The sequence below is a fragment of the Mycteria americana genome, chromosome 3 (genome assembly GCF_035582795.1).
Source record: "Mycteria americana isolate JAX WOST 10 ecotype Jacksonville Zoo and Gardens chromosome 3, USCA_MyAme_1.0, whole genome shotgun sequence".
NCBI lineage: Eukaryota > Metazoa > Chordata > Aves > Ciconiiformes > Ciconiidae > Mycteria > Mycteria americana.
The window spans coordinates 5762529-5788343 of NC_134367.1; the positions used below are offsets into that span (position 1 = coordinate 5762529).

The following is a 25815-nucleotide window of genomic DNA, read 5'->3' on the forward strand; positions in this document are numbered from 1 at the left end:
GTATTTGGAAGCAAGGGGGGGAAAAAAGCCACTATGTAAATGAAACTGTCAGGGAAAAAAAGAACTGGTAGAGAAAATTCATATTACTTGCTACGAAGGGTGAAACCAATAAGGGAAATGAGCATGTTACAGAATCTGTGCAGATTCACAGATGATCAGCACTTTTACCCAGAGCTGAAAGTCCACTTACATTTTATCTCAACTGATAGATGAACATAGAAGGGGTTGCTAGAAACTGTTTTGAGGACTCCTTCGTGCATGATGTGATCTTCAGGTAAAAGGTAATTCAGAAGAATACATAACTGCCTTGACACTGGAAAACAACCGTCCAAACTCCATGCTACCAATAACTCTACAGCTAGCACAGCTAAGAAATCCTGTAAACAACATTGAAAAATAATTATTTTTAGGTGCATCTTTCCAGTTTTCTTTTTTAACAACATCCCCCCTATTGAGCTTCTACCAAAGCCTTTGCTTTGGTAGAATAAAACTTTTTGTTTCCATTTAAATCTTGTTCTGTGTTTTGGGAAATTTTTGTTTTGATTAACATGAATATAACAAGAACACACTGAAGGCGATACATTTAAATCAAGTGATGTTGTAGAGTGTCTGCAATGCAAGAAAACTTGGAGATTGCTCAGATGGACATGTACTTGCATTTGCTGATGCCAATAAGAAAAGCTGTATCATGAAAGGTCAATGAGGAACAAAAGACTTCTTAATTTCCCCGACAAGTTGCCCTTTCCTAGTGCTCTTCTGGCAAGATGCAAAGAGTAGAGTGAACACAAATACAGGTGTATTCACAGCTCCAGACTGGATTTTTAAACCTAGAGACAGTCCTCAATAAGGAAAGACAACTGAGATGATACATTGCCTGCAGTAGTCCCTTTTTTATCACAAGAGCAGTACAAACTGGCCCTTGTGTAAGGGAGAACGAACCCTGTTATCTGTTGTAAACAGCTTTCCTGCAACTTTGGGATAGAATCATAGAATCATTTAGGTTGGAAAAGACCTTTAAGATCATCAAGTCCAACCGTTAACGTAGCACTGCCAAGTCCACCACTAAACCATGTCCCTAAGCACCACGTCTACACGCCTTTTAAATACCTCCTCAACCAAAAGCTTCTGCTTCTGCATTTTATTCCTTCTTTGCAACACTCATGCAATAAAAGCAGAACATGAAAGAGTGAAGTTTTCAAGCCCACCATGGTCTTCGTCGGCAAGGTACGCTTTAGCCAAACACAGTTTAACTGGATGTAAATTTCTGGCCTATTTTATTTAGAGGGGAGAACAAAAAGACTGAGTGATTCCTTCTAGTCTTAACCTCTATCAGTTCTTTGTCTACTGGAGAAAGTAGAAGCGTTGTATAGTAACCAAACAGGGTCTTCCACAGAAAAGAAAGTCTGTGTGATTTCAAATGGAAAAATAAAACAGTTACATCAGCAAGAGACCCTGTAATAACAAGGTAAACTAAACCATCATCTACCTATTAAACTGTGGTTGCTGTTTGTCCATTGGGTTTCCTCCCTCTTCTGATGGACATCTTAGTGTTCCCTGTAATAAATTTTTAGTGGTGCATTAGTGACCTTATTTTCACCACATTTGTAAGAAATCAGGTAAGAGTCTGGGGGGGTGATATGGATCCAGTCAAGACAATCTTATTGTTGCTAGCCAAAGAGTCAGAAAACACCCTTACTGTTACTTCCCTCTTCAAGGTGAAGGAGGCTATTTACGGACTGCATGGACAAACTGCATTTACTTGGCTGAGCTTTCAACTTGAGGTGAGGTAGGTGTCTGCTGACTCAAACCGTTAAAGTTAATGTTTAATGAAAAAACTTTTCTACCGTGACACCCCAGAAATGAGATAAATGTCAATGTTCTCAAAAAAACTTATTCAGCTCAAAGTTCAGGAGATCTAAGAAATATTTCTGTCACAGTGTGCAGGCAAGCTGCACTTTATCCGACTTTTCTGGTCTCTGTAGCTATGTCCACAACAAGAGCACACACCGAGAAGTAGCTTCAGGATTGGCGTGCACCCAAGTCATGCTCCATAAGTCCACATTGTTGGCTGAGGGATACTCATAGCTCAGACTTCAGTGAACTGAACTCAAGAGTTTTCAATAACATGAGCATCTTAATTATTATTGTTGTTATTATTTATTATTATTATTATAAATTGTAATGAAAAGGAAAACAGCAAGAGAGCAAGAGAGGAACAAAACCCAGGAAAAAAACCAAGTGATGCAACTGCTCACCACCCACTGACCGACGCGCAGCCAGTCCCCGAGCAGCGATCACTATGCCCTGGCCAACTCCTCCCAGTTTCTATACTGCGCATGATGCCATATGGTATGGAATAGCCCTTTGGCCAGTTGGGGTCAGCTGTCCTGGCTGTGTCCCCTCCCAGCTTCTTGTGCACCTGGCAGAGGATGGGAAGCTGAAAAGTCCTTGATTTAGTATAAGCACTACTTAGCAACAACTGAAACATCAGTGTGTTATCACATTATTCTCATACTAAATCCAAACCACAGCCCCATACCAGCTACTAGGAACAAAATTAACTCTATCCCAGCCAAAACCAGGACAAAGCCAAAGCCCATCTCAATGGGCAAAAAGTGAGGCAGTGAGTCAGGCGAAACTGGGTTTGTCCAAAAAGTCCAGCAAGCAAAGTAGCCCAAGTCCACCCTCTGGATAAAGTATCTTCTTCCTCCTGGTAGCTGGTGTCAGTCCTTTTTGCTTAAAGTTAGTAATATCTAAAGTTAAATGTTGACAGATTAAACCTCATTAATGGTAAGAGAGAAGTGTTTAATTTATTTAGAAGAAGAAATATTAGAGTACATAAATACTGGAATATAATTTCTTCAGAGTCCCTATTTGCATGTAAATCACCTGTACATCTATAAGGGCCATTTATCTGTGGCTGCTGGACATCAGTTCACCTCACCAGGAAAACAGCTAAGTTGCTCTTTCTGGTCAAAGAAAGAGGAGAAATAAAAAAACAGGGGGTGGGGGGAGGAAAGCTAGGCATAGGGCGGTCTGCTAAGAAGGCAACGTGAGGTTTGCTAAATGCAATTCTTAAGGACCGCGTATTCCATTTACACTGATACGTTAGCTTTCTGGCACAAACATGCCAGAGCACAGCTTTTGTTTGTACTCTGAGGTAACAGATCCTCGTCTCATCCGCTGCACAGGCCCCGTGAATTACAGCAGAGTGAATGAGCACATGTGGCAAGTCCTTGAAACTCTTGGGTGAAAAGCCTGGTCCTGAGTCAAGTTTCTAGAGTTTAGATGTGTAAATCTGAACTACTCACCAAAGGCTCGCATTATAATCAGTGAAGGGAAATGAGAATCTCTAAAACATTCAGCATCTTTTCCTGAGACAACTTTTTAAGAGAGTTGAGACTAATCTTTTACTTGAGTTGCACATAATTTCCCATTAACTATGAAGGCAGTGTAACATGACCAACTTAGACATGCACAAACACTCTTTCAATATAGATTGTATATCTGTGTGTGTATGTACCTGTATGCAATTTAAGATATAAAGTAATAATCTCAGAGAAAGTCCTGATTGAATGAACTTGACTTGACCCGTTTTAAAATTTAAACATTTATTAAAAGGCACTTTCCTCAATAACTTTTCAACAAGGAGCCTTTTCCACACCCCTGAAAGGACTTAATATAAGGATTGCACATGTGAGACTGGGGAAAACTGGGGAAAACATTATATAATGAATAACACAAGTTATTAACGTCTGAGCTATGGGTAAAAAACAATGAACTTTACCCATGATTTTGTTCTTTTTTAATCACTTCCTGTGCAAATGACGGAGCTCGCAGGTCCTTACAATCAAACGCTGCCGTCTGTCTTACTCTGTCGTACAGCAAGGGTGAGCAATAGCTTTCTAACAAAGCTCTGCCTCCTCTGTTTGAGCTGTTCAAATGAAATAGTCGCTACAAAGTAAAAATACGTATATACTTACTTTAGCTTTGCCACTTGCAAGTTTGATTCTGTGGTAGACTGGTATGTTCTTCTTGCTAAATGATTTGGTTTCCATTCCAAATCCACAGATCCATTTTCAAGGAGAAAAAGCTGAGATCATTTTAAACTTCATCTGGACAATAGTCTAATTCTACCTTTATACTAGAAAACTCAACAGTGGCAGGGTTTTTATCCTCCCTAAGATTACAACAGCAGCATCAAGCAGACTTAATTGACGAGTTACCATGAACAAGGCACCATTATTAAAAGGTGCATCGTGTCAGCCACCTTGTTTGGCAGGCTGAAGACTGCCAAACATGTAAATTGGCCTCAGAACCAGAAGAAAGGCCATGGCACTGCTTGCCACCAGTATAGATGTGCCCTAAAAAAACTGAGTTCTTTAAATCTCGTAGCACGTGAGCAGTTTTCCAACAGTAGTCTCACCAGGACAGCAGCCCAGGGTAGCGTCACCTCCCAGCATCTATAGATTACGCCGATTTTTATACCCAGGGACTGACATGGCATTTTATTGCTGTATCCCAGCACTAGTACTTCATGACCAATTAATCTACTACTGCAATATCATCCTTCTTTTTAATAGCTCCAACTTTTAATGAAATAAATGCTCCTACCATACAATTTTGACCTGTCTTCTGAATACTGCATTAACAGAGGCCAAATTACTCAATACCACATCAAGAAAATATTTTATCCACAAAACTTTTAAGAGTCAAGACAAATTTTGACAAGCAATGTGAATGTCAAGAACAAATTTTGACAAGCAGTGTGAATGTCAAGAACAAGAACAACAGTAATCTAAGTGAAATTTAATTTACTCCTTTATTCATGAGAAAGCTTACAAACTGAGCTGTTTAAAATCATTTAAGAAATTTGGTCTTTGACTTATTTTCATTGTCTGAGCTAAGGAAAATGCAAAAAGCAATAATTAAATTGAAAAAAATGATCTATTTTTTCAAATTCTTCTTTTTAATAATCAACAGCTTTATTTTCTAACAACTAGAAATATCCTTTTTTTTCCTTTGAAGAAGTATAATTATTTTCTTTTTAAGTAACAGTTCACAGTGAGAACTTGTGGTCTATAAGTAATTCATTCACTGTGAAATAAGAACCTCTGCAGCCTGCTGAAAGAGATTCTCTTTGCCTATCGTATCTTATATGAAGAGACAGGAGATTAACCATGTTTCATATAAGATGAAAAATTATTTACCTTTTAAAACGAAAGCTACAACTTGAAGAAATGATTGACTACAGGAAACAAAATTCAGTGTCACTGTGTTCCTCACTATGTGCAGCAAACCGGGCTATGGGAGCTTTTCTTGTAGGCTGTTTCCTTTTTAAAATACATATAAGACACTGAGAAGCATACCTGTGACTAACTGAGCTGGTTTGCATTACAAACTGAAAAAAATATCTAAGCCAGCATTTCATGCACAGAAATAGCCTGGGAAATAGAAATCGCTATATTGACCCATACTGTTTCCCTCCCATAGTGGGTGTGACGGTGTGTTTGCCTGTCTCTCTGTTTCTTTTTTTGTGTGTGTGTGTTTGTTTGCTATATCACCCATATCCACTGAATTAGGCAGCTCCGCTGAAGGCAAGTGTCCTTTATCAGGCTCGCACAGCCTCCTGCTCTCCTGCAATGCCTTCAGCCCTTGACACCAACATGAGGTTCAAGTTCTCGATCCTGGCTCTTCTTCTGGAAGTGATCATCATTATTTTGTTTGGAAAATTTGTGGAATATGACGCCAGTGATGCCTCCCAAACTTTATACCCAAGTAAGTGTTGCTGTCTAAGATTTATAGAAGTTAGAATTTCTTTAAACTAATCCTAAGCAAGATTTCTGAATAACTTATGAGACCTACTGATATAGCTAGAAAAGAAAGGCATGCTGTTGGGCAAACAAACTTTTTCTGAGGTGTGAAAGCAGCAGGCTTCAAAGACAAATTCAAGTTGAGCACATATAAAATTCTGAAAGTAGCTAACTGCTGAGAAGTTAGCTGTTCTGGGAGAGAAGAGTCCTGAAAATAGTTCTAGTGTTTGCATAGCAGGTTAAAACTCAGAGAACTATGAATCGCTTTGAACAATTCTAGCATTTTCCAGAGACGGATGGTAGTGCTTCTTGCCGGACCTTCTATCCTGATTACTGTATCAAATAATGAAACCAAACAGAACATTTCATTACTATTATCCAGGTTTCAAAAGGTTGTTTTCTGAGAACTTGGAAATTGGGCAATGTATTCATCATCGTTGCAAAATAATTTTGCAGAAACTGGACTCTACGAAGGGCAATAGCTTCTGTCACAAGGTGGATAACCGCCTCCTTTTCTTTCAAAGCAGTGGCTCAGTTGTAGACAGTAATGGCTCAGCTTGTTTCTGTTGATTTGTTGTTCTGCAAATGCTTGATGAAGTTCAGGGAGAAAGCTTTTGGCCTGAGAAGTAGCTGCTGACTTCTCCCACCCTCCTCCTCCTCATGCAAAGATCAGACTGTTGTAAATAAATAGAAACATAAGCCTGCAGAGGATCAGCCTGTGTCTTGCTGGCAGTATCGAAGGTTTGTTCTTGGCTCCAATGTCTTAATGACTTGTAGCCCTGATTGCAATCCTCTTCATGATGACCATAACAGTACAGAACTCCTTGCCTGTATGTAGTATCCATGTAATTTTGGCTGTATCTCTCTTTTTGTCTCATTCCAACTGGCCTTTCAGTAACTGTTAGAGGGGAATGCGATCTCGGGGGTCACTTCACTCCCTAATAGTCTTGTGTTGTATATTCTCACACAGAACATTGTCCACTTGAGAGAACAGTGAATGCATGGCATTATTCAGCTCCAGATGCAAGTCAGCTGATGAACGTCAGGGGCTAATTACTCACGTTAGGGTTAACTCCACTGAGATGCAGCAGTATCCCCAAGAGACAGTAACTTAGGCTTATGCCAGAGCCCGTTCTCTCTCTGAGACACAGCTTGGCCATGTCCATGATACTGAATTATCCAAGTTCCTAAATTAGGTAGCCTTATCCAGACAGCATATTGGGAATGACCCCTCGTCCACTGTCACCCAGGAGATGATAGTTAGCCTAGGCAAAAACTATGCCAGAGACCACTCTTATAATTTGAGAGCACAGACAGTTGTACTGTGGTATTGTGATTTTATTAACATACTTATTACCTAAAACACCGGTCCACCTACCTCTTCTTTGACTCTACCCCCCCAAAAAAACACACAACAACAACAACAAATACAGCCACAAAACAATAGTGTTTGGGGCATCTTTGTATAATTTGGTAAGCTGGAAGGATATTTTCTAGGATATGGATCCATCAGACTCAGATTAAGGTCTGTTTGCCCTGCAAGAACACAGCAAATTACTTTCTCCAGTCCAAGTATCATAGCTGCTGGCTCTGGTACTAAAATGACCTGCATTTTCTGAGAGTCCCCCTTACCAAGGAAAATAAAGAAAGGTGCATGGGATCCTCGTGCTTATGCCAGTAGTTTAGCAGCCTTCAGTGGTCCCTTATAGTGCTGTGGTGGATTTCTTAGTAAACCTCAAGTCATCTTCTGGATGGAGACTGCCTGTGCCACACACAGCACCATGGGTCCTGTGTTCCCTGGGGAGCTCCTGGGACAGGCTGTTCTCTTACTAAACAAAACCCTCTCCCAGCCCTTGTGTGCCACCCTGTTTTTTAATTTAATATCTCCATTTTAAAAAGGCGTAAGAGAGAGGGAAGGAGCCTCATCAACATCGCAGGAAAAAAGGATTCTTCTCACCAGACGCTAACACTACAATATAGGCCTTTAAATGTAATCTATCCAGTTAGGGTTCACCTATTCCTTCCCTAATACAAGTGTCTTAAATATGTGGAAGAAATTGCCTGCTGTCTCCCATGCCTTTCTGCACAGCCAGTGTATGACTATGTTATATCTGCACACTGTGCCCCAGCTGTCCACACCATTGAACTGCTAGGAAGCTTCTGGCATGGTTTTGGTTCATGCAAACCAGCACCTTGACCTCCTCCTAGGTATGGCTTTAGGCACAGCATAGATCAGGGCCTACTCTCAATAAGTAGTACAGGTGGGAACAATGTTTTGGGAGGGAAGAACATGTAGCTGTACAGATGTGAGTCAAGCTAAGCCATTTGCCTTTTGGCCAGGCTGTTCAGTTAACCAGTAGAGACATAAACTAAGCAAACACCACAGATGTACTGTTGGACTTTTAGATGCTGACCTAAGAATAGATGAATTTCATTCACAATAAACAAGTGGAAGAAAAGCAGAATTTCCTAATACCTGTGTTTTCACTTTCAGGCCCTCTTTCCCTCAAACATTCCCGTCTACAATGTGCACCCAAGAGCACAGTTTGCCCGAGCACCTGGCAGAAAGTTAATGCTATGGTTGTATAGATGTATTAGGACATATCCTGAGCCAGGACTTCCCCTGAGTTCACAAAACGATGGGTTCAAACTACTTCCCATGCTATCCCCAGGGATGTTAACCCATCTGTACCTCATAGATTTAATTGTTTCATCCAGGGGCCAATTTATATCCTCAGAACTGCAGTGCAGGGCCTGCTTTTATATGCCCTAAATACCTCAGCACCATGAATCCAAGCTGTTTCAGTATTTTTTGACTGAAGAAAGATGAAAATAATAATTGTGGATCACCATAGTTTTGCACTCAGGTAAGGGGGCCTGAGATGAGATCATGCCGAAAGCATAGCTTTGCATTATATCTATTTCTGGTAGATGCAAGTACAGCCATGGCAAGTGGATGGACAACTTCAGGTGTGCTGTGCTACTAGAACAGGAGGACAAGGGTGTGTGATGGTTTCGCAAGTACTCCTAGAGGATTTCTTTAGTGCTGTTATCCTGTATGTAATGTCCTGTGATTGATCCATGATTCATGGCTTAGGAAAACTTCTGTGCCACTCTGGTTCAGGGTTCTACAGTTTACTCCTTTAGGCAGAGCAAAATCACGGTTTTGATATAAACCTAGATGCCAGAAGCATGTTTGCATTGAGACTGACCACCGTGAGGAGACTTTGCAGTGGAATTAATATGCTGGTCATGGGCAGACTTGCAGAATCATGTGCAAAGGTTTTGTTCAGGATGTGCTGGAGTTTTTTTCCCAATCTATTTTCCTGTCTCACAGAGTAAAGTACTGTGTTTTGTTAAACACAACTAGTTACTGAAACAGTTTCTTTCAAATTGTGCTGTTTTCTCCATCATTTGAAATCATTCCAGACCTACTCTTCTTTAAAAGAATGCGTAAGAGGTAGTTAAAGCACAAGGTATAGGCTAGATTAGTTGAAGGTCTTCAGTTTGTGAGATTTGTCCTCAACATCCATGGATTAACCCAGTTTTAATTAAGACTTTCAATCTTTTGTGTAAATAAGTCCAGACAGCTTTAAAACATATGAATCCTGGCTAGCCCTCAGGAGGACCCACGATTACATGTCAACCAGCTGCTTGTTTCAAACTGAATTGCTTCTGATCTTCAGGGCTGGGGTAAGATTTCTAAAAGCACCTTTCCAAAGAGACCTGAGCATGCAGAAGCCCTATTGATGGGCACCGAGAATTAAATTCCTCAGTCATCAACGTGCTTTTGAAACCTGTTCTTTTGCCTACATGTAGAGTCAGGTTACTTCAGCAGTAAAGCATCTTTTACTAACCTAGACATGATTTTCTGAGATGTTGTACACATGAATGGGACAGTTTTGATGAGAACAATTTACTTGCTTTGCCTGCAATGATTTAACCTGGAGATTGCAAACAAGAGCAATATGCTGAATGCTAACAAACCATAAGAAAGACTGGGAAAACTTTCTTACCTGGAGCTAACTGCCCTGAATGGGCAAAACTAAAACTTTATTAGAAAGTCCATGGCATAGGCTGATTAAATAATAAAAAGAGCAGAAATAGGTAATTTTCAAACGTACTCCTCATTTTGTGCATGAAACTCAAGTGTGATATAAACTGAAAACTGTTGAAGTTGTACATCACTTTGTCTTGTCATGCTAAGAGTCTGTTTAATACATTTCCATTTTCTTCTGCTAAAGTCAAACAAAAAGGCTACTTTTGCAGGTGTTGCTGTGCAGCTGTTACAGATTTGCCCTCTAGTTGTGGGCAAACATTTTTTTGGTGACAGTAACAAGCTTTTAATAAAGTAGTTTTACAAGAGTCAGACAAATAACCTGGGCCACTTCTCAAATGCGAAGGTGCTGATCCCACAGGTTACTGGGTGAATAGTCACTCGTAGAAAAATTTTTCAAGAAGGGGAGAAAAAGGCTTGTTCAGCATCCAGTTTCCAGTTATCCTCAAAAAAGAAGGGGAGAGATCTTAGGTTACTCCTTCCCCTATTTGAGAAGATCTTTCTCATGTGACCTGCCAACATATTTTTGGCCCACTTAAAAAAAAAAAAAAAAAGGTGGGTGGTCATCTGTACCTGAGGTCATCAGGATGGTGGAGGAAGGCTGGGAAGGCTATCCACTCTCAGCCCTACCAGCGCTAACCACTGCTACATGTTTTCCAAGGCATTTGAAGGGGTGTTGCTCCAGAAGTGCCGTCCACCGCCACAGTCAAGTCAGGCACAAAGCCACAGCTCTGCATTCCTGTGGCACAGGCTGCTGCAAGCTGGGAGAGCGCACGGACACATGTACCCATCAAATGATCTTGTACTTTAATAACCTTTTCCTAAACACCCCCTGCTGACTCCCTCTGACACAGGAGTATGGGCAAATTAAGCTGTGTTTTGGGTTCCTCATGCACTAAGACACTAAAGACTTTGCTGCTGGTAGGGTCAGGAAGGTTGTATTAGCATGGTTTGGACTGTCCCCATCCATATCGTTTTCATCTCTTGCCAGGTCTTCTGAAACAAGGGAATATGTTGAGCTCTAAGCAAGAGAGTTATTTTCACACAACATTGCAATACAAAATATGCAAGTATATCAAAAGCAGAAGCCCAAATGGGGAAGCTGATTGTGTATCTTTTAAAATAAGTAGTAAGCACAACACAAGAGTTTGGCTAGTAGTTCTGGAAATTGAGCAACACGGAGGAAAACGGGAAGCTTCCAAAGGACTGCAGGGGCCCCAAAAATCCCATCACTGGCTATTATTGAAGTCAGGAAATAAATGTGAAAATGTCCAGCCTAAAGAGAAAGCAAAAGGGCTGGGGATGTCTGGGAATCACCTGCATTTCTATGCTGTTTCTTAGATGTGTGTAGCCCAATGTCAAGGATCTTACTTCAGGGCTGGAATATGACGGTGCAAATATAATAGAGCTTATTAGGAATCTCCAGTAACTTATTATACTTCTGGGCCCTCTTTTGGCTAAACATGGTAATGCATATAGCAAAACTATAGGAATGCTGAAAGTATGTAACTGGGAAATGTAACTTCAAACCAAATATTATACTAACCAGGTCAATGTCTCAAGTTTTTCCTGCATATTTGCATGTAAGAGGCAATGAAATAGAAATGAAGAGAAACAGTTTCTCTATACTGAGGTTCTTACTAACAATAAAATGAGAGAAAAAGCTTTAATTACAGGACTCAAACCTGTTTGGTGTAGAGACTATTAAACCACATAAAACACTTCAGAGTAACAAAATATTTTAAAATACAAAATATCCATGTTGTCGATATTAATGCAAACTCAGTTTGCATTAAAAAGCCTAAAAATATAAATAAAATTAAAAACTTCAAAAAAAAAAAGTAGAAAAGGAACTAGCCATATTTTAACATAATTCATATTTTTTAAAAAAAGCATATTTGAAGGAGGGCTAAGTATATGCTGATTAGCAATATTAATTTACTAGTTTAGACATTACCTTAATGCCTTTTTCTTTTACCCAGGTAAAGAAATCAATCTCTTGTACAGTAATATTTAGGGATCACAAGCATACCTTTGCACTGGGCCAACTAGCACTCTACCAAACAAATCCCACGTACAATTCCGGAGTTAGCCAGAACACGCTGGATATGACAATCTTTATTTGAGGGGGAAGAGAACTTTTCTGTAGGGACATGAAACTGTGATATTCCAGGTAGCTTGACATGCAGAGAACAGTTCCAGACACGTTAAATTTGCTAGTACGGAGATCTAGTGTTCTTTCCATAATGATATAGCGAGGAATAAAATCAATAATTGTGTCTTGCATTTTCCAGACACTCAATCTTCAACAAGTAGACTGGTTATGAAGTGGGGAAGGATGGATCACATTGATGACATGACTTTGGAACTCTTTTCTTTTCTATTAAATCCTTGTTTGTCCCTAGCTTTCCTCCCTTCATAGTCACTACACAGACAAGTTTTCCCTTCAGTCTTTCAGGATGTCCATGTGATGATATTTGTTGGATTTGGTTTCCTGATGACCTTTCTGAAGAAATATGGATTCAGCAGTGTCGGTGTCAACATGCTCATTGCTGCCTTCGGTCTCCAGTGGGGAACCCTGATGCAAGGATTTTGGCACATGGAAAGAGGGAAAATTCAAGTTAATATCAAAAGGTACATGTGAATTTACAAAAATTGACATTTCTATCCCTTAAGATATCAGGAGAAGCCATAAACTACAATATCTAAGTTCACTGAAATTTGATCAGGCCTTCCTGCCCTTCACGTCTAAAGGGGCAACACTGGGCCAAGGGAACCAAAGGGTGGGATGAAATTTGAGGTGCTATGTTACATGTGGGCCATAAGTCATGTAGAGAGACCGCTTTGAGTCTCTGGAGCTGTGGAAGCTGGAAGATTGCCAGCAGTAGCACAGCACCTCCTGCATCCAGCTGGCATGAAAGGATCTGTCCTTCCATGATACGTGGGGTCACAGAAGAAAGGCTGGAACAGTGTGTCTATCCACTTACGAGGTTTTCTCTTACTTCTCAAGGAATGACTTGCATGAGCACTACACTGCAGTAGGTTTTGGACCCCAATCATAGAATGAGAGACCTCATGAGCAGTGTCTCTAGATACTTTTAATCCCTTTCCCATTCATCTGTCCTGCTTCTACCAAGGTCTCGGAGTGTTTTCCACATCTGCAGTTCTGTTTTCTGAGACAACTGGTAGAGAATTTTGAAAGGAACAGCATCCAAACATTACTGAGGGACAAGCAGAAATAATAGAAGTAACTCCTGAATGCTTACAGACAGGCATTTGTAGAGGGACCCATATGTTAGTGCCCCTCTGTGCTGCAAGTTTTTGACCAATTCGTGTTTTTATTTATCTTTGCCATTCCCCATAACCTGTTAACACTGGTCCTTCCTGACAGCTAGTGAAAACATGATGCACAGTGATAGAAAGGCACACAAGGCTTTTGAAATGAGATAAACCATCTGACCAAAACTAAGAGCTCCCTGTCGTCTTTGGAGTTCAAGTAACAGTCAGAGCAGGAAATATCCCTGCACACCTGCAATACACATCTCATCTGACTTTTCACTATAATTTCAACCAGCTAAGCACATATATGGTATAAGCAGGAGGCAACCTTCCCACAATTTTTCCTCAGCAGCTGGTAAGATCCTTACAAAACCCATCTGGAAAGGTTTGATTTAATTTTCATCCCTAAAGATGATCTTGGTAATTTCATATCTGAAGAGTTAAAGCTCTATCATTTTAATGATATGATAGGTTTGATATTACAGCCTTATTTCAGTTCTCTTTAAACTGATTTTCTTTTTTCCTGTGTTTTTGTTTTGCTTTTATTCATTTTCTTAATTTCAGCATGATAAATGCAGACTTCAGTACAGCAACTGCTTTGATTTCATTTGGAGCAGTCCTGGGGAAAACAAGTCCTGTTCAGATGCTGATCTTGACAATTCTGGAGATCACAATCTTTGCATGCAACGAACATCTAGTTACAGAAATACTTAAGGTACAACTATTTAGCAATAATTGTTTTCTGTTTATAACAAATGCTTTCACTTTGTAATACTTCCAATTTATATATTCTAGGTTCTAGTTTCTACCATAGAAAATAAACCATTAAAGTCATCCAGACTTCTCCTTCATCAAATCCTCATCTTTATGCTGTATAAAATCTATGGCATTATTTTGGGTCCCTATTACAGGCCACAGATGCTGGAGCCTCCATGACTATCCATGCTTTTGGAGCTTATTTTGGTTTGGCCGTAACCCTAGTCTTGTATCGTCCTGGTTTGAAAAATAAACATGAAAATGAGGAATCTACCTATCATTCGGACATATTTGCCATGATTGGTAAGTGAAGTAATAGTGAGTGCTGATCAGTTGTTCATCCCTCTTTCATCCCTATGTTTTAACGATTGCCTATTATTATGCTGCATCCATTTTCTTAAGAACAATCCTAGAGGCATATTCTTTCTTGTCTGATGCATGCACAATGTTTTCAGTGAGACACATATTTTTACAGTTTTTCCTTGGTTGAAAAAAGGAAAGATCAAATTAAAGATGCGTTTTCACTGTGCATTAGTGGTGACTCCCTTTTTGTTAAATCCTCTGTTATAAGCAGCATTTCCATAGAAATCGGCCATAATTAAAAGTATTGAGCTGTGCCTGTCCCACTAATGAATGTTAGAAACCATACATCTATCTGTCCATGACATCTATTCATAGATCAATTTCCAGCTAAAACTATCAGTTATATCAATAGATGATAAAGGATTTGCATGTGAACTGTCTTCCTAATGCATCCTATTCTGGTACGGTTTTCACAGTGGTGGTGAGCTCTGGTAGTGGTGGGGCTTGGCAAGGGGTCACAGCGTGTTCACATCTTCCAATAAGATTTAACAGAGACCATGTGCCAAAATCCCAGCTGCCAGTGTCAAAAGCTTCTGCATAATCTATTATTTCTTCTAGCATTTTGGTTATTTCATGTTTCTTATTGTTCACCTTCCTCATTTCTTGTAGCTACTTCTGTTGTGTTGGATCTTTCACATTGAAATACCCCTCGTGACTGAATAGTCTTTGTTTCATTTTGTCTCATATTCATCCAGGTACCCTGTTCCTTTGGCTTTTTTGGCCCAGTTTTAACTCTGCCATTGTACCTGAACCAGTTTTCCAGACTCAAGCAATTGTCAACACTTACTATTCCCTGGCTGCATGTACTGTCGTAACATTTGCCCTCTCCAGCCTGGTGGATCAAAGAGGCAAATTCAGTATGGTAAGAATCATGTCGCAACCTCTGTTAAATCTAGTCACCCCTCTATAATAAGGATGATTAGGCAGATTCTCAGTGTCCGTGAGCTATCTGGAGTCTTCACTCACACTGTGGGCAAAATTACAGCTATTATACTTCTAAAAGCTATAATGTCAGATTGGGCCCTGAGGCAACCCATGCTGCTTTAGGTGTGTGATGATTCCTCAGTGGCATCACTGCATCTGGAGAGTAGAAAGCTCTTAGACATTATAGTGATGGTCCTGCTCCCTTATTCTTTCTTGTCCACAGAACCTGCTGGACCATAGAGACATTAGTCCAACGTTCAGGTGGACTTTTGGGTCTTATTCCAAAGAATATCCTACGAGTTACCATATTGCAATAACCAAAACAGGTCTCTCGAGGCAACGACCTGTTCCCCAGCAATCTCATGGTCCAGCTGCACAATAGGCAAAGCCAAACCAGGTGGGGTTTGGCCAAGCTGCCCATCTTTCACCTCCTTGCCCCAAAATTCAGCCCTGTGTTTTTACCCTCTTCTTTCCAGCAGTGTTTATGTAAGCCCAGTGAGAGCAGGAACATTTCAATGAGCTTGCAGAATTTGCTGCTGTTGTAGGAGGCAGTTCTCGCTGGCTCAGCCTGGCTTCTTGAGAGGTCAGATGAGTTTTAGTGACTTTGCAAAAGCTGGACTTCATTAAACCGGCCCCAGTTAAACTCCCTTACAGCAGCTTTGAACCAACACCCTGAACATGTAACAGGGAACCCTGTTTTAAATTCCTGTTCATTCTTCACTGGAAAAATTCCACCTGAAGAAAAGGAAAACTTCTGTATGCAAGCAAGCCTTACAAGTAATTCAGCCCTAAAACAAGCCCGTGTTCTACATATATCATCTCCACCTCTTTATACTCTTTGCAGGTTCTCATTCAAAATGCCACCCTGGCAGGAGGAGTAGCAGTGGGTACCTGTGCTGACCTGTCAATCCACCCTTTTGATGCCATGTGCATTGGGAGCATTGCTGGAATCATCTCTGTCCTTGGGTTCCACTTCTTGACCGTAAGTATTGAGGACCCGCCTCTGCTCTCATTTACTTAGCGCTTCATGAGCTTTACTGGAGCTCCCTTGGTTTGCTAGAAAGGGAGTTTAGAAACTGGCTGATACACTATAGAGGGTAAGCTCTAGGTAACTATTATCTTTAAATCAGTGTGATTTAAATATATGATTATGGAGCTATCTTCAGTCCATCACCTAGCTAAAAACAGAGAAGGATCACATAGATATTAGATCCCATTACAGTTGGGATTTCTGTTCAAGGAGCTGCCAGAATTTTGCTCCAAGCCCATGTTTCAGTGAAATAAGATTAATTATATTTCAGTCTTTTAAAATTTCTAAATAGATCTGTAATCAAAAAAATACTTTTGAAGTATAAAATGGAAGCGGTTTATGTGCAAAATGCAGAAACAAAATATTCTGACTAAAACTGTTTAAACTGCCATTTCCTGATGGAGAAACCTTCTGGAAGAAAATACCTGACTAGCAGACTCAGAACAGGCCTGTATGTGTTACTTAGGCACCTCTTTCAACCTTTGCTGCAGCGACTGAAAAGATTGGTGGACCATCATGTGTTTTGTACCATTATATTTATGAAGGTACCTTGGACATTATACATAAGTACTTGGTTTTCTCTGCATATAAATAATTGCACAGTGAAAGAAAAATAGCAGGGTGCATAGCTAAATTTTGTGTACATTAAATAAGTTTTTTCTTGTACTTCTGTGCTGCTTTCTTTTGCATATCACTCTACAGATAATAGAAGACTATAAACTTACTATAAACTTCATATTTCCCCTCATTTCAGCCTTTGTTGGCAACCAATCTGAACATTCAAGATACTTGTGGAGTTCATAATTTACATGGTTTACCTGGAATACTGGGAGGTATCGCTGGCATCGTAGTAACTGCAATAAAACAGGAAGTTAGGTGAGTTATAGAGAGAAGAGAGAAAGGAGTTTATTGATTTTTGAAAGTCTATCCTAATTTTCCACCTTTCTTGGATCTAATTATGAGTTGGGTTTTTTTCAGAAAATGCATCTTTGATTTGATGTCAGACATTGTGTTCTGGTTTAAATAGGACTCTTCTTGATATCTTGCCTTTAACACACTGTTTATATGCCAAACTTGTTCCAAATTAAAAGTTCAAGTAAAAATAAATAAATTGAAAAACATCATAAAGAACAGCATACAGAACCATTCAAACATAAAAGAATCTTTGTTATGATTCTATAATTACACTGCTGGTAATTGTAAGATTTCCAAGAAAATTTGCAAAACGAGCCACTCTCTTAAAAGACTCTCTTGAAAGAGTCGAGGAAGATGAAAGACTGGTCTTTTTGTCAAAGGAGAGCATTCTCTGAGGGCTTACAAGATACTAATAACCTTTTCAAAGAACTTGTTTCCACCTGTAGTCTAAAACAAATCCAAAATAAAATCATAATTTCTCTCTGGTACATAGCAATGGCAGGATACTTTCCTATGAGCCATCTTGTCCAGCAGACAGCAACTACAGTGTTGTAAGACCAATTATCAGTCTCAAAGTGTAACAATTTTTTTATTGTCAATGTTTTGTTTTTCTGCCCTTTTCAGGCAAGGTGTACACTTAAGTCCTGGCATGCAGGCTGCTGCCCTGGGCAGTACAATTGGAATTGCACTGGCAGGCGGAACATTGACAGGTCAGTGTGATGCATATAGCAACTGAAATATATGCAAATTTAGAGGTTTGCCCATGGAGAACGTCAATCCATCAACAATTTCATGTGAATAATACAAAATAGAAATAATGCATGATGGCACACTGGCAGAAACTTAAATATGGAAAAGCAGTTTTCCAATAATTTTGTCTTCAAATGAAGCCTAGATATCTTACTGATCACATGCTTTAAAGATACTGGGTTGTATATATAGGAATAGTAAGATGTTGTTCTGGATGGAATTCTTCTCTAGATTCAGACACTTAAAATTCTGAACATAAACTAGTTTGAGATTAAGACATATTCATTTAGGTGTCACATGTTTCCATGTGATTGTGGATACTTTCCAAACAAAAATTCAGGCTGAAATAGAAAATTCTAGTCTGAAATCTGGGAAAGGTTTGAGCAATTAAAATCAAGCTCTTATTCATGCCAACATGAAGAAACCTGCATCACCTCTCATAATGAGTGAGCTGATGTCCCAAGATGGTTGAACATTTCTGTAGACTAGGAAATGAGTCAGAAAACTTAGATCTGACTCCCCAGGGCACATCTGAGGAACATTTATTAGGGCATTTTGTCCATTTCTTAACCTCTGATGCTGTTTTTCCTGCAGGTGTTATTCTAAAGCTGCCCTTCTTGGGACAAGCACCTGATCAGAACTGCTTTGATGACTCTGTTTATTGGGAGGTAAGAAACAACCTCGCTTTATTTTCGTTATGTTGGAAGATGTACAGCACACTGCAGTCCTGATTTCCTGGGGTTTGTGGTTTGTACACATGAGTCAGCTTTCAAAAATGTTGCTCTGCCTCAGGCTGTGAATTTATCAAGGCCACCTTCAGGATCTTTTTTGGGCTTGCTAGCTAGTCATGCCATTTACACTGGACTAACCTTGAACAAAAAGCAGAAATAGAGTAAACAAATTGAGACCTCAGTGGAGCTCTTTATCTCTCTTTTAAGCGCTCGCTGTGTCAGTTATCCTCTTCCTGCTTGTAGTTTAGACAGATGATATCTGCATTTTTGGCTAAATGGTGCTGCTTTTCTAGTGTCATCTAGAATTTCTAGCACATTTAGCACTTCTTCAGTATTTGTAGGGTGAGTCTCCCTTAGGCTGAGCAGAAGCTCTTCTGCTTCCTGGTTGAATGATCTGACCACTGAGGTTACCAGAAGAAGACAGGCCTCCTGGCACTATTGTTTTATGCATGAAGACACAAACAATGGGGCTGAGAAACAAGTACACCTGAAATAGCCTTGCTAGGCTCCCTTTACGCTCAAGGAAGAGACGGCTCTAGCTTGCAGTTCATTTGAATCCTTCCAGATCTATGTTAGGTTACAGGAATTAAACCCTTGAAAGTCTCTGTACTCCCCACTGATAATGAAAGACCTTTCATTGCCTACCTCAAAGGTAGAGCTCTATGCCATAGAGACCTAGATTTGATCAGTTGAGTCCCACATACATCTGAGTTGGATGCCTACAATCAAGCGCAGAGCAGAAATTCAGACATACCTTTCCTCTTGGCTAACCTAAGAAGCTCCCTGTACTGTTTGTAGGCTTTCTGCATCTCCCTTCATTAGAGACTGATGACAGATTCTTATATTAGGCAATCTGAATTTTGTCCTTTATGCCAGGGCAAACTTAAAAAGGCAAGACAAGTAGAAATACATGTATACATTCCTTGTAAATAAAATGTTGTGAACCCAAAAGGAAATTTTATTAGTTTTTTAATGAATTAAACTCCAGTATGAAACACACAATTTGGCTTTTGGTGAGAGAAAGTTTGCAGTCTAAGGGGAAGTTTTGAGCCAAAAGATCAGCTGTAGCAATGTCAATCAGAAAAAAAACAACTTTTAATGACAGCTCTGCAAGTCATTCGCTGTTTGACCTCAGGAAAGTCAAAGCACTGGCTTTTGGCAAGACCTGAAATAGTCTGTCATATGTAAATGATAAAAAAATGTCAGGAAAAGGGAAATTTTAAAGTGTGGCTGAAGAATTCACAGCCTGTGTTGACCAGTGATAGTAATATAACCCTGCTCAATTGAAGGTCCTGTAGTATCAGTAGAACTGCTCGGAAATACTCTATTCTAAGTGAGCTTTATCAGGTAATGGGAAGGGACATTGATATTTGGCATACAACATCATTTACATTTCATTAGAGATGGTTACCTTGTTTCTTTAGAGCTCTTTGAAAATTCCAGATATTAATTTTGCACTCTCACAGCTAACATCAGTGTTAAGGAATTCTTCTATTAAGAAAACTCTGAATCCATCCCCAAGAATTCAGAACTGGTGGTTCATGCCAGGCTGTGTCAATGTTAATAAATAGACATATAATATATACAAACAGAATGACATTATCAGTGCACTTTAGTCTCCTTTTATGGCAAAAGGAAGTCTATATCTGATCAACTGAACTCTTCTCTGACTTTCATGGCAGGTTCCAGAAGAGGAGAAACCACGTGAAATTCATACCAACAACTATGATGAGCACAGCAGATTTGAAGCCACCATGTAGAAAAATAATTAATCTGTAACATTTGTCCAAATTATGCTCTTTTCAGTTTCTAATGCTAAAAACATCCAAGTATTGTCCTAACTACTATAGGTTTTCAGGAAGGGACTGTAGATAGGTATGTTTTTGTAATATAAAACAAGCTTAATTTTAGAATACATAGTCACTATGCCAAGCTCAGGTGAATTAATTAGATCCTTCCAATATATTTGTTCATCAGAAAAACCCACCACAAACTGTTCTACAAAATTACCTGTATTTTAGCTTTTGTCATCACTGAGTCAATATAGCCATTGAAACAACTTTTATGTTTCAAGCCTATTACAGGATACCATATTTAACTGCAAGATTTCTGAGTTACGGTCACATTCTTCAACTGCATAGGGGTAATCAAGACGAAATGGATTGATATTGTTTATTTGGATTCTAACAAGCTTTTCACCAGAGCATCCCAGATTAACTGTCTAAGAAAGTCTGTTGTCCTATTTTTGGATGGGGGAGAAAATGTGCTGTATTTTGAAGACTGGTTATGCTAGGAAACAAAATGTTGAAATCATTTTCATGGCAGAGCACAGGATATAGTGATTGATGAGATATACTAAGTGGCAATATGAGTATCAAGATTCTTTGTTAATATGTTTATTGAAAGGGAGAAGAAAGTGAAATGGTGAAAAATTTCATTATTGGCATAGATTTATTTAGACTGTTTCAAGGACGCAATAAGGGAATTGAGTAGGAGCAATTACATATGTCTTATTATGTCCAACAGTCATAAGTGGATAGTAGCACTGTTAATGTCAATAGATATAAACTGAACCAAATGCTAGCTCCAAGAAAAAGCGTGAGTTTTGGGGAACTGATCAGAAAGCAACTATGTTCAACCTACGGAGGACTCAGTGGGGAACTTCTGTGTGGTGAGTTGCTACCTTTGAAGTCACTGCCTCCTAAACCAAGAGAAAGCAGAAAGAAGAAAATTGAAGCTAAATTAAGGTAAATTAACTCCACTCAAGAAGTGAGTCATTATCAAATGGCTTCTCAATTAAGAGAAACAAAAATTGAGGTATCTGAAAGAACTCTATGAGATGACAGTATCTGGGAGCAGAGTCACACATCTGTGCCTACCTACATGGGGTAATCCTCTGAGAGGCAATGGATGGGAGATGAAAATCTAACAGAAGGATCACAGTGTCTCTAGGCATTATTCAGACACAGAAAGCTACCATTGATGTCTCAGAAGAACAAGCTACAGTGGACGAAATTTCAAGACTTTTTAATATTAGCATCTTATTTCAAGACTTACTTATCAGATTTAAGGGGAAATCTCCTCTCATATAAAATAGCACAGATTTTTTCAGTTCTGCTGACGTATTTTTCCTTGAAAAACTTTAGAAAGATACTAGGCAGGGCTGTCTCATATTTTATATCAGCTGTACACTGCTATATATGTCAGATTTCTATCTCTGAATGAAAATACATTTGTTGCAATACACTTTAGTTCAGATATGCTCTTTTGCAGATGTGCAATGGCTTACTCTTTTCTACCTTGTTGGCTAGAAGACATCTTTTATCTTTTCAAAGCTTTCACACAATCATTTTTGTAAAAACTGAGAAGGCATTTAACTGTAAATATGGGATATGTAAAGATTTTAGAAGTATTTTGTGCGTAATTTACAAACACAAAGTATTGAAGTACTTGAAAAAGACTCCATACGTAGGCAGACTGTAAAAATCTTATCCTCAATACATGAAGCTCGCCCCTCAAAACCCTACTTGGGGATTCAGAAGGTCTTTCATTCACCTACAGCTGTGAGGTAATTTCACTGATTGTGAGTGTTGACCACAATGGAATACCTGAGTGAGAAAGTACCACTCACTGTGAGTAAATCTTTACACTGTGAGTAAATCTTCCAGAATGATGCCCTCAATAGATATCTTTAGTTCTTTAAAACAAAAGGGGGGGAAATAAACTATGTAGTTTTGTTCTCCAGTTCTCCTTATATCTTTCCATAGTAACCCAGACCCTCATCCACTAAGTACTCATTATTGTCCTCTGCCTTTTTTCAGAAGATTACTGCCCCAGAGAAATCAGTCCTTCAGGTTCTCTCAAAAAACAGAGTAGGGAGATGGATCCCTTTACATGGAGATTTATTCCACCTAACCTAGCTATCATTTTCAGGAAAGTCTTTGTTTCCTTTTTGACAAAGAGGGACCCTAGAAGTAGGGCCTGTAGCGATAGTACAAGGGGCCTGTAGCGATAGGACAAGGCGTAATGGTTTTAAACTAAAAGAGGGCAGATTCAGACTAGATATAAGGAAGAAATTTTTTACAATGAGGGTGATGAAACACTGGCCCAGGTTGCCCAGAGAGGTAGTGGAGGCCCCATCCCTGGAAACATTCAAGGTCAGGTTGGACGGGACTCTCAGCAACCTGATCTAGTTGAAGATGTCCCTGCTTATTGCAGGGGGGTTGGACTAGATGACCTTTAAAGGGCCCTTCCAACCCAATCTATTCTATGATTCTATGATTCTAAGCCTAGCTTAGCCTGGGAAACTATATTTTAGATGGCTGAAACCGTGTGAGGAGTATATGACTTTAACAACTGAAAGAGGGATTACAAATGCATCTGTGAAAAACACTTCAATAGGTCCATTCTGATGTTCACAATACTTAAAAACTAGCGAATAATACAGAAAAAGCATTAGGACAATTAATGTAAAAAGCATGTGTTGTAGAAACATCAAACAAGAAATAGGACTAGAAGTGACCTCTTGAACAATGTGGTGCAGCCAGATGACTAAATCCTCATGTGAAGTTAAGCTAAATAAACAGGATGTGAGAAACTACAGACCATTATATGAGAAAATTGCTGGATGTGACAGGAAACAATATAACACTCTGATAAAAATTACAGATAACACCATGGAAAATGAAAAGTGAGTTCTATGAGAAATGGCCTAATAGCACAGATAACAGTAGGGGAGTATTGGGGACTTTCTGAGGAGCATAACCTTGAAAGGCCAGCAGTGCCCCTGTAAGCATAGCTGAAATACCAACCTCAGGTACAGATGTAGCAAATCTGAGACCAATCAAAATTTAATTAGCAATGGGTAAAGATGGGGAAGGCAAAGAAATAGGGAAAGGGACAATGAGGCATGCAAAAAAAATCTGCAATGAGGGCTGTCTGGCAGTCCTGAGATAGATCACTGCAGCCTGGAGCAAGACAATAAATCAAATCTCTTGTTTTGATCATCCGTGCATGTTTGATTTCCTCCTGTGGTCTCCACCTTGCTATGGTGGAGAGATGCTGATCATGCACAACCCAAAATTCTTTCATTCCCTATGGTCAGAAGCCTTAGACAAGAGCCTCAGCTCAAGACAGATGAATCCAAGCCTTACGGTTTGACTACCCTCTATGAAAAGATTGGACACAGAATTTTCCCAGCATTTTTCAGACATTTTCCAGCACGTTTCAGAGAGCTTTTCACCCTGAATAGACTCTCTCTATGCAACAGGCGGTGCACAAAGATGTCTGTGATGGTGTCATCAGGAAATGAAATACAGCAGTTGTTGGCTTTCTAGATAACCTTTGTTTAACCTGAGCTTTAAACATTACTTTCTTTTCAATGTGACTGCCCTTGAAGTGTATGATTCGTTTCTGCTAAGGTTCTTTACCCTAATCACTCACCTCCATACTTCAGACGTCAGTGGCATTTGGTCTTAGGGTATTTTCTTTGGTTGGTTATTTCCAAATTAATCAAAGATTTGAATACCCTGAGTCAGTAGAGCTTCTTCTGAACATAGTTACAACTTCTGTGTAATATGTTACTGACACTATGGAGAGGAGTCCAGCCTTACAGAAGCTTAAAATGTGTTGCTAAGAACCCTTTTGCTCAGAAATGAGGGAGCCATACACTGACAGGAAAGAAAAGCAAGGAGTTAAACAAGGCACAGGGTAGAGGATGAGCTTTGAGGATGGGTCTGAAAACTAAAACCAAAGTTAAAATACAACTACTGTAAATCTGCGGTTCACGATGACTAGCATTTCTTTTCTTTCTCATAAAAGACTGCCAATGTTTTATCCTCTCCAATAATCAATGAACACTCTTTCTGTCTTACTTTTGTTCTCACCTTGACTTGTTTTTACATAAAAAACCTTAAATAAGCTGCTTTTTTTTTTTAAGTGAGTAAAAACTTATTCAGTATTGACATTTATTAAGCTCTGCATAAAAATAGCTGAAAAAGATTAATTAAATGGCAGCAACTGTGTGCAACTTTCAACTTGAAATTAGCTTCCACCATCAGGATGCTGAAAGCTCTTTCTTAGATTTCTGTCATTCTCAGAAGAAACCTTAGGAGACTGTTCATATGTTTCAAATTAGTAGCATTATGGAGGTTAGGTCAGCCATCCTTTAAAAGATATTTTCTGTATCCAGTCCTAATGAGAAAACAGATCTGCTTCTCAGTAAAGGCCAAACTGACAGAAGCCACTGGGATTGGTGGTTTTCTGAGTGAAAACTTCAAATTTAATGTTTCTAATGCAGTGTATCTCTTTTCTTTTTTTTTTTTTTTGAAAGAAATTAAATACAGATAGATTAAATTTTAATGAAGGGAAACAAGAATTGGACTTAAAAAAATAAACACTTATTTTATTATTAATTCCCCTTATTAGCAATTATTTCTTATTTAAAGTAACCAAAGGTCAAGCTTATTGACGCTCAGCCCTTTTCCAAAACACCAGTAGATGATCATAACTTTGAAGACTGTCTTACAGATATTCAGCACTACCTCTTTCAGAGTAATATCTTCATATTTCATTACTGAAAGGCAAATTTATTTTAAAGCCAGTTACTGAACATTTGCGTACAAAATTTCTTTGAACATTTGTATTCAAATCTGTTGCTGATTAAATGCATGAATTAAATGATCAGATGATCAATTGTATTTCTTGATATTTCTTAGGGACACAGAGTCTTCTTTCTCTCTCACTGGGATCAATCTCTTCGCAAAGTATGTATGGTGAGGCTCTTGCCAAAAGAGAGCTCTTCCTCTTCTTCACAAGCCTCCTGCAGAAGTTCACCTTTCACCCTTCCCTAGGAGTTTCCATCTCAGACCTGGACCTCTTCTCCTCCATTGGGTTTTCCATCTACCTAAAGCGTTACAAGGTCTACTCTATACCACCTTCTTAGAGCTTTTCTCAGATGTATTTTTGACTCAGAAACAAAAGATGTACACATTCAGTACAAAACATATTAACAGTCCACTGCTACATATGTGTCCCTACACCTATGCATCTTCTCATCAAGCAAACAGCCCAGGGATCAGTCCCTAGGACTGCACAGATCCCATACCCACACAACAACACTTTCTCTTCCCTGGTGTTCAAGGCAGACCTTGGTTCTTTACACATTCCTCCAAATACAGACACACACAGAAAGATGTG

At 39.3% G+C, this 25815-nt stretch overlaps 1 protein-coding gene across 3 annotated transcripts; it reads left to right on the forward strand.

The window, feature by feature from the left end:
* Nucleotides 1–1765: 1765 nt before the first annotated feature.
* RHAG (Rh associated glycoprotein) lies at nucleotides 1766–21862 on the forward strand. Of its 3 annotated transcripts, XM_075497754.1 has the most exons (11): nucleotides 1766–1786; nucleotides 5616–5778; nucleotides 12321–12504; nucleotides 13714–13864; nucleotides 14061–14208; nucleotides 14964–15130; nucleotides 16037–16174; nucleotides 16977–17098; nucleotides 17762–17847; nucleotides 18482–18555; nucleotides 20301–21862. In XM_075497754.1, the coding sequence occupies exons 2-11, from the start codon at nucleotides 5643–5645 to the stop codon at nucleotides 20376–20378; spliced, it is 1284 nt and encodes a 427-aa protein (XP_075353869.1). In that variant the 5' UTR covers nucleotides 1766–1786; nucleotides 5616–5642; the 3' UTR covers nucleotides 20379–21862. The 3 variants fall into 3 exon arrangements, with proteins under 3 accessions (XP_075353869.1, XP_075353868.1, XP_075353870.1); XM_075497753.1 differs by lacking the exon at nucleotides 1766–1786 and having other exon boundaries at nucleotides 5549–5778; XM_075497755.1 differs by lacking the exons at nucleotides 1766–1786; nucleotides 17762–17847; nucleotides 18482–18555; nucleotides 20301–21862 and adding an exon at nucleotides 17201–17460.
* The last annotated feature ends 3953 nt before the right edge of the window (nucleotides 21863–25815 follow it).